The sequence below is a fragment of the Erinaceus europaeus genome, chromosome 13 (genome assembly GCF_950295315.1).
Source record: "Erinaceus europaeus chromosome 13, mEriEur2.1, whole genome shotgun sequence".
In the NCBI taxonomy this organism is placed as follows: Eukaryota; Metazoa; Chordata; class Mammalia; order Eulipotyphla; family Erinaceidae; genus Erinaceus; species Erinaceus europaeus.
This window is the reverse complement of record NC_080174.1, coordinates 52881136-52893229: the sequence shown is the minus strand read 5'-3', so window position 1 is coordinate 52893229 and position 12094 is coordinate 52881136. Positions and strand designations below refer to the sequence as shown.

The 12094-nt window shown below is 39.9% G+C and overlaps 1 protein-coding gene across 1 annotated transcript in view; it reads left to right on the top strand.

Moving 5' to 3' along the window:
* The window catches only part of CLSPN (claspin), a 46888-nt gene that overhangs the window by 22440 nt on the left and 12354 nt on the right, over window positions 1–12094 (top strand). The window contains exons 10-16 of the mRNA XM_060205849.1: window positions 3169–3383; window positions 5046–5221; window positions 5317–5381; window positions 5940–6139; window positions 6466–6620; window positions 7873–8099; window positions 9167–9278. Of these exons, the coding sequence (XP_060061832.1) occupies window positions 3169–3383; window positions 5046–5221; window positions 5317–5381; window positions 5940–6139; window positions 6466–6620; window positions 7873–8099; window positions 9167–9278 (1150 nt within the window). The remainder of the gene's footprint in view (window positions 1–3168; window positions 3384–5045; window positions 5222–5316; window positions 5382–5939; window positions 6140–6465; window positions 6621–7872; window positions 8100–9166; window positions 9279–12094) is intronic.

Sequence of the window (12094 nt, the reverse complement as noted above, 5' to 3'; positions counted from 1 at the left end):
GATGTATTTAGATGGCTTCTCATTGGGTGCATAGATGTTAATAATTGTTAAGTCCTCTTGATTGACTGATCATCTGAGCATTAAGTAGTGTCCATTCCTATCTTTTTTAATCTTATCTATTTTAAAGTCTATCATGTCAGATATGAGAATAGCTGTTCCTGCCCTTTTTTGTGGGCCATTGGCTTGTATAATAGTTTTCCATCCTTTCACTTTAAGTCTGTGTTTGTCTTGTTGAGTTAGGTGGGTTTCCTGTAGACAGCATATTGTTGGGTTGTGTTTTCTGATCCATCTTCCTACTCTGTGTCTTTTAATAGGTGAATTCAGGCCATTGACATTTATTGATATCAAAGATTGAAGATATTTTAACGCCATTCTTGTAGAGTTTTAGAGTGTTTTGATATATGTCCTATTTGTGGTGGTCTGGTTGTTTATAGGAGACCTTTCAGAACTTCTTTCAGGGCAGGCTTGGTGATGGTTGCTTCCTTCAACTGTTGCTTGTCTGAGAAGGTTTTGATTCCTCCATCTAGTCTGAATGACAGTCTAGCAGGATACAGTATTCTTGGCTGAAAGTCTTTCTCATTGAGCACTCGATAGATATCTTGCCATTCTCTTCTGGCCTGTAGTGTTTGTATGGAGAAGTCTGCTGCTAATCTTATGGGTTTTCCTTTGTAGGTGACTCTTTGTTTTTTCTCTTGCAGCCTTGAGGATCCTTTCTTTATCCTTATTCCTTTCCATTCTAAGTATGACATGTCTTGGTGTCTTTAGGTCTGGGTTAATTCTGTTTGGGACCCTCTGGGCTTCTTGAATTTTTATGTCTTTGATGTTGTCTAGACTAGAGAAGTTTTCAGCTACTATGGCCTGGAAAATCTTTCTTCCTCTCCTTCTCTTTCTTCCTCTGGTATGCCAATAATGCGTATATTGTTTCTTTTGAAGTCATCCCATAGGACTCTGCTGTTGTTTTCAGCATCTCTTAATCTCTTTTTGAGATCTCTTACTTCTTTTTTAGTTGTCTCTAATTCGTCCTCAATCTTGCTAATTCTGCCTTCAGCCTCATAGATTCTATTCCTTCTGCCCTCTGCTGTTTTCTGGAGTTCATCTATTTTGTTGCCCTGCTCTGATACTGTTTTTAGCTTGTTCAGCTAGTTGCATTTTTAGCTCAGCGATGTCAGCTTTCAGCTCTCTAATAACCATGAGATAATTAGTATTTTCTTCCATATTCTCTGATTTCTGATTACAATTTTTTCAAATTCTTTACTCACTCCTGTTATTATTTCCTTAGCTAATGTTTGGATGTTGAACTCGTTATTTTGTGCTTCACCCCTCTGGAGGACTTTTAGCTGGACTCTTGTCCTGGTTCGATTCTCCAATATTTTTTCTTGTTGTTTTAACCATTTTATATATTATGTTATGAGTTCCCTTTATCAGTACTTTTCAAATTATTGATCACTATTGCCTGGATTAACTTGTGTCTAAGTAAGTTAATTAAAGGGTTCACAGTGGTAGAAGTTAACAGTTATTTCAATCCCTGAGTTGGAGCTCAGTGGTTTAAAAGCCTCTTTTTTTTTCCCTTCCCTGTAGGCTATGGGAGCCTGAGGGCTTTTAAACTATCAATAGGCTTCTTAGCTAAATCACTGACTCCTGACCAAGAGATAAAGCAGGGTGTGGCAGAGATAATCCAGTGGTTATGCAAAGAGACTTTCACAGCCCCTCAGCTATGCCACCGAGGTATAGGTCTTCTCCTGAGTTTCCCGGTTAGATCTCTGTCCCCTGGTGTCCCTTCCTGTCGCTGCTCCAGATTCTGAGGGTAGTAGCAGTGGAAACTCAGAGTTGCACTTGGTGAGTCTCTGGGTAGTCCTCTTCTCCCTTCAGCTGTCCCCTTGTTGGTGGAGCAGACTGGAGGTGGTGTGTCAACTGATAAACTGCTGAACTGTTAGCAGTCACTTAATCTCTCCTTAGGCTCCTCTCTCCTCTCTGTCACCAGCTACTCGTGTTTGTACTCACCGGTGATTTACTGGGTTCCTGTGGTCATTTTAGTCCTGTCTTGTTTCGGTCCAGGGTGGTCCTTTGGTATTCCTAGTTGATCTTGGAGAGGAGAGGAGAGGAGAGGGGAGGGGAGGGGAGGGGAGGGGAGGGGAGGGGAGGGGAGGGGAGGGGAGGGGAGGAGAGGAGAGGAGAGGAGAGGAGAGGAGAGGAGAGGAGAGGAGAGGAGAGGAGAGGAGAGGAGAGGAGAGGAGAGGAGAGGAGAGGAAAGTGATCTGCTGCTCGTAGCTCTGCCTCCGGAAGTTGAATCACTATTATGCTATCTACTCCCACCTCGTTTTTTGTAATTTCATGTTACCCGCATGAATACTGTTTTCAGATGCTACAGTCATGATGTGCTTCTTATAGAAGTCATAACTTGCATGTCCTATCCTTTGAGGAGCCAGAGACTTTTGAAGTCTTCTCCTATCCTTTTTCTTTTTTTATTTTTATTTTATGGTTTTTTTTTGCCACCAAGGTTTATTTGTGCACCTTGGTTCCTGCACCAGAAATCCACTGCTCCTGACAGCCATTGTTCATATATATATATACACACACACACACACACACACACACACACATATATATGTAAATTTTTTTATTAGGTAGGACTAAGATAAATTGAGAAGACAGGGGGGTTGGGGGAGAAGAGACATTTGCAGACCTGCTTCTCTCATGAAGCAGCCTCCCTGCAGGTGGGAAGTAGGTGTGCTGAAACCTGGGTCCTTAGGGATGGTAATACGTGCACTTACCCAGGTGCAGCACCGTCCAGCCCCTCCTTTTCTTTTTTAGAGAGAGGCTAGAACAGTGTGCTATGGCAGTGGTACAACCCAGGACCTCACACAAGCATGTCCTATGTTGTGCTTACTTAGTGTACCACCTCCCTGGATACTTTTTTTGCATTCTTTAGTAATAATTTTATGATATTTATTTAACATTTTATCTCAGGATATTTAATAATTATGGGAGTTCTCTTTCAAACTAAGTTTTCAAAAGTCCCATTTGTTAACATAACAAAAGTCTAGAGTACAAAAGTTTCAACTTTTCCTTTTGAATGTGACTAAGACCACTTCCGGAATTGCCTACAATGCATACTTACAACATGATTGTAGTATCTAGGCTAAAACTTTCCTTCATATTTCTGCCTAGGTGAAAAGCTTCAGGTGCTGAAAGCTAAACTGCAAGAAGCAATGAAGTTCCGAAGGTTAGAGGAGCGACAAAAGCGTCAAGCATTATTTAAATTAGATAATGAAGATGGATTTGAAGACGATGAGGAAGAAGAAGAAGAAGAGATGACAGATGAGTCTGAGGAAGAGGAAGAATTAGAAGAAGCTGAGGAGAAAGAAGAGGAAGAAGGCAGTCAGGTTCCTGGCAATTGTGTTATCTTGTTACTTAATCACAATGAGTAAGGGGAAAGAAAATCAGTTTGAATAAGAATATAATAAACATGTTCAGTGTGTAAGAAACTTTAGGGTCAAAGATGAATGTAGTCAGCTCATCTGTAAGGAAATCTTAGTGTGCTTTGAACACCTACAGTTTACAGAGCTATTGCCTTAGCTTCTTCCTGTTATTTTACTTTCTCATATGATTATATTGATATGGCTTCCCATTATTTAATTAATTAGTAGTGTACAGTTTATTTAGATTTCTCAGTTCAGAATAAAAAAGCAGTTTTAACCATAGGTGGATATCTGGAATAGATTCTCTTGCATATATATAAATATCCTGAAATGGGTATTTATAGAAAGGAGGGTTTCTTGCCTTTGTTCTAATGTGTTGTTAGAAAAGCAAAGAGTAGGGAGTCGGGCTGTAGCGCAGCGGGTTAAGCGCAGGTGGCGCAAAGCACAAGGACTGGCATAAGGATCCTGGTTCGGACGCCAGCTCCCCACCTGCAAGGGAGTCGCTTCACAGGCGGTGAAGCAGGTCTGCAGGTGTCTATCTTTCTCTCCTCCTCTCTGTCTTCCCCTCCTCTCTCCATTTCTCTCTGTCCTATCCAACAACGACAACAACAATAATAACTACAACAATAAAACAACAAGGGCAACAAAAGGGAATAAATAAATAAAATAAATATTAAAAAAAAAAAAAAAAGAAAAGCAAAGAGTAGGGCCAGGTGGGACGCACCAGGTAGAGCACACACAATACAAAGTTCAAGGACCGGGATTTGAGTCTCCAGTCTCCACCTGCAGGGGGGAGCTTTGAGCGTGGTGAAGAAGTGCTGCAGGTGCTCCCTCCCTATATTACCATTCCCTCTCAATTTCTGACTGTCTCTATCCAATAAATAAGGATAATTTTTTTTAAAAGAGAGAAGGGGTAGATTGTATAATGGTTGTGCAAACAGAATGTCATGCCTGAGGCTCCAAAGTCCCAGGTTCAGTCCTCTACACCACCACAAGCTAGAGCTGAGCAGTGCTCTGGTTTAAAAAAAAAAAAAAAAAAAGAGGTCTATTTAAAGAAAGGGTTGACATATAATTATTGACAAAAGAAAGAGAAAAGGAGTGACCTGGGCAGCATCTCACAGTCTGAGATGGTTTGAGATTAATAGTTACCCTGCAGTCCCAAACTAATCATCCATCTAGTTCCTGTCTCAAAATGATATCCCAGCCTTTCTTCATAACCTTGTAGTGATTTGGGGGAAGATAAAAGATTTAAGAAAGTATAGGTGAGTTAGGGAGAATTAATGAGAATGGTGAGACTGAACTTCTTTCAGGTTTACCTATTCAGATTTAAGATGTAAACTGTAGGGTCTGGGTGGTGGTGCACCTGGTTAAGTGCACACACAAGGACCCAGGTTCAAGCCCCTGGTCCCCACCTGCAGGGGGAAAGCTTCACAAGTGGTGAAGTAGAGCTGCAGGTGTCTCTCTGTCTCTCTCCTCTCTTTCTCCCCCATCTCCTCTCAATTTCTTTCTGTCTCTATCCAATAATAAATAAAATTTAAAAGATGTGAACTGTAACCATGCAGATTTTAGGCTAACTATATTTACTTTCTAAATTTCTTTGTCTTTGGTGTTACATGATTGATAAAGGTTACAGAATTATTCCTCAGTGGTGAAGAAACAGAAACCAAAGATGAAAAAGAAATGGGTAAAGAAAACAATGATGGAAGTAGTGAAATTGGCAAGTCAGTTGGCCTCTCCGTTCCCAAGCCTCTCTCATCGGATTCCACCTTACTTCTGTTTAAGGACAGCTCTTCCAAAATGAGGTAGGTAATTCTAGGGGAAATAAGATTCCTTTGTATTTGCTCCTCTGTTAGAAAGCAGAAACAGATACTCAACAATTTGCCATTTTATTTTGTAGTTACTTTCCTAGTGAAGAAAAGTCTGAAGCAGATGAAAACTCAGGCAAAAGATCTAGTAAACTGGGTGAGTAGTGAGTCTCTTATGCAGAACTTGAGATTTCTTTGATCCACCAGCTTCAATACTTAAGGACTACAATTCCATAAGGTTCCATTTTTTTTTTTGAACCTTGGTTTGTTTATGCTAATCTTACATGCAGCAGTAAAAAGATTTATGACATAGAATAATCTTTTCTTGATGCAGTTTTTGAGAAATTACTTGCTGTTTTTACATACTTGATTGTGGGCATATGATAGGTCTTTAGTGAGTATATGTTGATTGAGTGAACCATGAAACATTTATCATGTATAAGGAAGATATATAAGTAATTGGGTAATGGAGAAAATGGTTGTAGGAATTGAACTGGGTATGAGAAAGGCAGGGAACTTAGCTCAAAGGTATAAACCCTGATTGTATAATGCTATCTTTGTACTGTCATTTGCCTTTACTTAATGTTTTGGAACATATAACTTAAGAGGTTTGTCTATGAATGTCCCTTGACAGTTTTATTCTTCACTCTTTTTCCTAAACAAATCCACCCTGTTTCTAGAGTCACGCACTTGAAAGTTATTTCTCTTTCTTTAGATGAAGATGATTCATGCTCGTTGCTAACAAAGGAGAGCAGCCACAATAGCAGCTTTGAACTGATTGGCTCTACGATTCCATCTTATCAGCCTTGCAACAGACTGGCAGGTCGTGGCACCAATTGTTTCCCTATAGCATCAGGATTCAGATCTCCTTCCCCTGGTTTATTTCGAGGCAGTTTGGTCAGCTCAGCTTCTAAGGTAAAATGGTAATAGTTTTCTAATCTCCTTTTGCTTCCCACATGGCTAAATAAAGTGTGCCCAGCCAACCAACTTCTACCACATTATGTATGTTCATTAAAAAAAAAAAAATCCACCCCCTTTGTGTATTAAAAACAAACCTCATCCAGTGTTCCTACTTTCCTGGGAGTTATTTTTCTTTATGCTTCTCTTTGCTATGCATTGTCCTCAACTGTAGTTGCCTGAGAGTAGATTAAGCATTGCAAATAGCAGCTTCTGTTGTTGTCATGACAGTGAATGACATTTGTAAAGTGTTTTGTTTTTGTTTGCTTTTGTTTTGGTGCCAGAGTTCAGGAAAGCTGTCTGAGCCTTCACTTCCCATAGAGGATTCCCAGGATCTGTATAACGCCTCCCCAGAGCCCAAGACACTTTTCCTAGGAGCAGGAGACTTCCAGTTCTGTTTAGAAGATGACACTCAGAGTCAACTGTTGGATGCAGATGGGTAGGTAGTTTTATGTTTCTGTGGGTGGGAATGGTGCTGAGTTCTGCTTAATTTTGTTTTAAAAATAAAGTGAGCTTCTGTCACTCCATCTGTGCTCTCTCTTCTGAGAAAGAAGGTGTACAGACCATTAGTATTATATTCTACAAGTTTGAACAAAGTCTCTTTAGAAAACAAAATGTAAATAGCTCTTGCTGGCATTCTCATCTTTTGCTTTCTGCCTTAGTTGAAATGCATAGCTCTCTAATTTCCCTGTGTTCATCCTATGTTATGATTATTGATTAGGACTGAGAACTGATATACTGTGGCACATTATAAGGACATAATACCAAGTCCTGCTCTAGTGTCATCTGAGACCAGAACTTATACGCTACCTTTTATTTTTCAAATGGCATTTATCCTTTTACACAGTTTCTTCCTCCCTCTTTAGATTATCACAGGCTAATGTTTGAACCATTCGTCTTTTAGTTTAAGGTTCAAAAACCTTGGCATTGAAAATGTGTTCACAATTTTACACCCATTACTTTTCTTCTTCCCTAGAGAATTAAAAAATTTTTTTTTATATTTATTTATTTTCCTTTTTGTTGCCCTTGTTGTTCTTCATTGTTGTTATAGTTATTATTGTTCTTACTGATGTTGTCATTGTTTGATAGGACAGAGAGAAATGGAGAGAGATGGGGAAGGCAGAGAGGGGGAGAGAAAGATAGACACCTGCAGACCTGCTGGACCGCCTGTGAAGTGACTCCCCTGCAGGTGGCGAGCCAGGGGCTGGAACCGGGATCCTTACGCCGGTCCTTGCGCTTTGCGCCACATACGCTTAACCCACTGCGCTACTGCCTGACTCCTGAGAATTTTTTAAAAAAAGATTTTTAAATTAATTTTATTTTTGAGATTGATGCAGAGAGAGAGACACACACACAAACACAGAGAAACACCAGAGTACTGCTCAGCTCTGGCTTATGGTGGTGCAGGGGACTGAACCTGGGACTTAGGAGCCTCAGGCATGAGAGTCTGTTTGCATAACCATTATGCTGTCTCCCCCGCCCGAGAATTTTTTTTAAAAAGAGATTTACTAGATAATTATAGAGCAGGAGAGGAAAGAGAGAGAGAGAGAATACACCAAACGTCATCTGGCACATGCAATGCTAGGGATCAACCTTGGAACCTTGTGCTTGAGAATTCAGTGCTTTATCCACAGTGCTACCTCCTGTGTCGCTCCATAGAGAATGTCTTCTATTCTTTATTTTGCTTGTAGGTTCTTAAATGTTAGAAACCACAGGAATCAGTACCAAACTTTGAAGCCTCGATTGCCACTGGCCAGTATGGATGAGAATGCCATGGATGCTAATATGGATGAACTATTGGATTTGTGTACTGGAAAGTTCACATCTCAGACTGAAACACCTCTGCCCAGGAAGTGCAACAAGCAGGAGAACATGGAAGAACTTCTCAATCTTTGTTCAGGAAAATTCATTTCTCAGGGTAAATATCCAACAGAAAACACCAGTCTCACCACATCCAACTATCTTTTTTTAAAAAAAAAATTTTTAAATATGTATTCCCTTTTGTTGTCCTTGTTGTTTTATTGTTGTTGTGGTTATTATTGTTGTAATTATTGTTGTTGGATAGGACAGAGAGAAATGGAGAGAGGAGGGGAAGACAGAGGGGGGAGAGAAAGATAGACACCTGCAGACCTGCTTCACCGCCTGTGAAGCAGCTCCCCTGCAGGTGGGGAGCTGGGGGCTTGAACCAGGATCCTTAGGCTGGTCCTTGTGCTTTGCACCACCTGTGCTTAACCCACTGCGCTACTGCTCAACTCCCCACATCCAGCTATCTTAAGTCAGTGTCTTTGAAAAGAAGCTTAGGTGATCATAGAAAACAGAGTTCGATGGATTCTTGAATGTAAGTTGAATCTACTACTTAACTCCCTGACACAGTGGTCTTATTTTTTTAGAATGATAGAGTGAAACACTGTTAGCTTTGGCCATATGATTTATCATTTATAATTAATATATTGGCAGAGCTTGAACAATGCCTGATGGCTAGTGGGTTGCTTATAAAGGATAACATTATTTCCATGTGCAGACCCCCCCCCACCCCTTTTGCCATACTTGAAGCTTTTCAAGAACTGAGATCTTTGTTTTATTTACTACTGTATCTCTGGTGCCTTAGCACATGTTAGCACTAAATAAAGATTTCTTTAATGAATGGATTGGTAAGCTCTTTTTGGCAAGTTCACCTTAGAACTATATTGAGCTGGAATGTATTTAGATGACTGGAAAAAGAATAAAGCTGCCATTCCATGGGGGCCAGGCATTGGCACACCCAGTAGAGCTCACATATGACAGTGCATAAGAACCTAGATTCAAGCCCCTGGCTGCCACCTGCAGAGGGGTGCAGCAGTGCTATAGGCATTTCTCCCTCTCCTCTTCTCCTCTATTTCCTCCCTTCCCTCTCAGTTGCTCTCTGTCTCTATCCAAAATAAAGTAAATAAATGCTGCTATTCCTTGGTGACAAATCTTTTTGTTGTTGCTGTTGCTGTGATGTAGATGGCTCCACTCTTGCTCCATCAGAGTTAAACAAACAAGAAATGGAGGGCAGCATTGGTGATCCAATGGAAGAAGCACTTGCTCTTTGTTCTGGCTCTTTTCCAACAGAGAGGTGAGTCTCAGTGATTAATGGGAACTTGGAAAGGCCTATTATGCTGATAGAATCCTGGGGTCAGGATCTCTGAACTTAGCAGTAACTGTCATATCATGAGCTCCATATTCTGTCTTATGGTGAGTTTGAGTGTTACACTTGCATAATCTGAATGTTTTCATTTAGTTGGTGCAGAAAATGGTAAAAGGAAAAATAAGCACATGGATGATACTCTATCACTAATAATTAGGGAAATTAAAATCAAATCCACATGGGTATGAAACTATACCCATTGAAATCTTACAATTTTTATAAGCCATTGTTAAATCATTAATAAAAAGAAGTTAATCAAATCTCTAATAAAATACTACCTCCTACGCATTAAGATGACTGATAATCCCCAAAATGCAGAATAGTGGAGAGGGAAATAGATCAACTGGTGGGGTACAGGACTTGCATACCTAGGGTCTGGCTTGAAGCTCAGTAATGCATGTACCAGAATGGTACTTCTTTCTCTCTCGCTCTCTCTTTCCCTCTCTCCCTCTCCCTCCCTCCCTCTCCCTCTCTCCCTCTCTCTCTCTTTGTCTCTTTTACTCATCAACTTTTCTCTCATATTAAATACAATAAATGAAATAAATCTTTAAAAAAAAAAAACAGGGGGAGCCGGGTGGTAGTGCAGCAGGTTAAGCGTAGGTGGCGCAAAGCAAAAGGACCAGCATAAGGGTACCGGTTTGAGCCCTTGGCTCCCAACCTACAGGGGGGCTAGCTTCACAAGCCGTGAAGCAGGTGTGCAGATGTCTATCTTTCTCTCCCCCTCTGTGTCTTCCTCTCCTCTCTCCATTTCTCTCTGTCCTGTCCAACAACAACGACATCAATAACAACAATGACTACAACAAGGGCAATAAAAGGGAATAAAAAATTTAAAAAAAAACATAGGGGCTGGATGGTGGCACATCTGGTAGAGAGCACACGTGACTTTGCTCAAGGACCTGGGTTCGAACCTCCAGTCCCAACTTGCAGGGGGGAAGCCTCATGATTTGAGAAACAGTGCTGCAGATGTTTCTCTCTCCCCTTTCTCAGGTTCTCTCTTTCTCTATCTAATAAATAAATATATAAAAATATTAAAAAATAAATGTTGGTGAGGATATGGAGAAATTGGAATCCTTGAGCACTGCTGACAACCATACAAAACAATGAAGCTGCTATGGGAAATGGTACAGCAGTTCTCAGGAAATTCCAAATAGATGCCAAGGTATATTGTACATTGGTAGAATGTAGGAAGTGTGAAGACAAGTGTGAAGACCTTAGATTTGAATTTTTAAAAAATATTTATTTATTCCCTTTTGTTGTCCTTGTTGTCATTATTGATGTTATTGATGTCGTTGTTGGATAGGACAGAGAGAAATGGAGAGAGGAGTGGAAGACAGAGGGAGGAGAGAAAGACACCTGCAGACCTGCTTCACTGCTTGTGAAGCAACTTCCCTGTAGGTGGGGAGCCGGAGGCTTGAACTGGGATCCTTATGCCGGTCCTTGCGCTTCGCGCCATGTGCACTTAACCCGCTGCGCTACCACCCAACTTCCCAGATTTGAATTCTGACACTACATATGCTGTTGTGATGCTCTGATTTCCTCTCATTAATAAATAATTTGTTAAATGTAAAAATATAATTAAGTTTATTGTTAAATTTAAAATTAGAATAGCCTTGCATGACCCAAGTTGAAGCCCCTGGTTTTCACCTGCAAGAGAAAAGCTTCAGGAATAGTGAAGCAGTGTTGCAAGTGTCCTCTATGTTTCTTTTTCTCTATTTCCTATCACTTACCCTCTATCTAAAGGAAAAAATGAAATGAAATGGCTGCTGGGAGGAGTGGAGTTGTCATGCGTACACCAAGCTACAGCAATGACACTAGTGTCCAAAAAAAACCACCTTTTTTTTAAATTTTAGAAATCAACTCCACTTTGGGATATATAATCAAAAGAAGTGAAAGCTGAGATTTGAATATTTGTAAAGCCATGTTCATAGCAGTATTATTTATAATGAAAAGCTGGAATTATCTCAAGTGGATAAGCAAAATATATTGTGTATATATATGTGTGTGTTGTATGTGTTTATATGTATATGTGTATATGTGTTTCTGTATATATAAGTTTTTTAAAAAAATATTTATGGGGACAGGTGGTGGCACATTTAGTTAAGAGCACACATTACAGTGCACCAGGATCCGGGTTCCAGCCCCTGGTCCTCACCTGCAGGGGAAACTTCAGGAGTGGTGAAGGTTTCTCTCTGTCTCTTTCCCTCTCTTTTTCCCCCCCTCTCAATTTATGTCTGTATCCAGTACTACTACTATGATTAATAATAATAATATACTTATTAATGAGAGAGGAATAGAGCCAGAGCATCACCCTGGCACATGCAGTGTTGGATATTGAACTTGAGACCTCAAGGTTGAGAGTCAAACACTTTATCCACTTTGCTGTCTCCCAGGCCACATAAACTTTTTTGTTCAACTTTAAAAAGAAAGGACATTTTGATACATGATTCAGCGTGGATGAATTGTGAGGACTTATATTAAATGGAATAAACTAGTTACAGAAATATAAATACATATGATTCCACTTGTATGAGGTACATAGAGTAGTCAAAATCACAAAAACAGAAAGTAGAATGATTTTAACCAATAAGTGAAGAGATAGAAGAATTGGGAATTGTTTTATTTTTTTAATTTATTTTATTTTACTTTTTAATATTTATTTATTTATTTCCCTTTTGTTGCCCTTGTTGTTTTTCATTGTTGTTGTAGTTATTGTTGTTGTTGATGTCATCATTGTTAGGACAGAG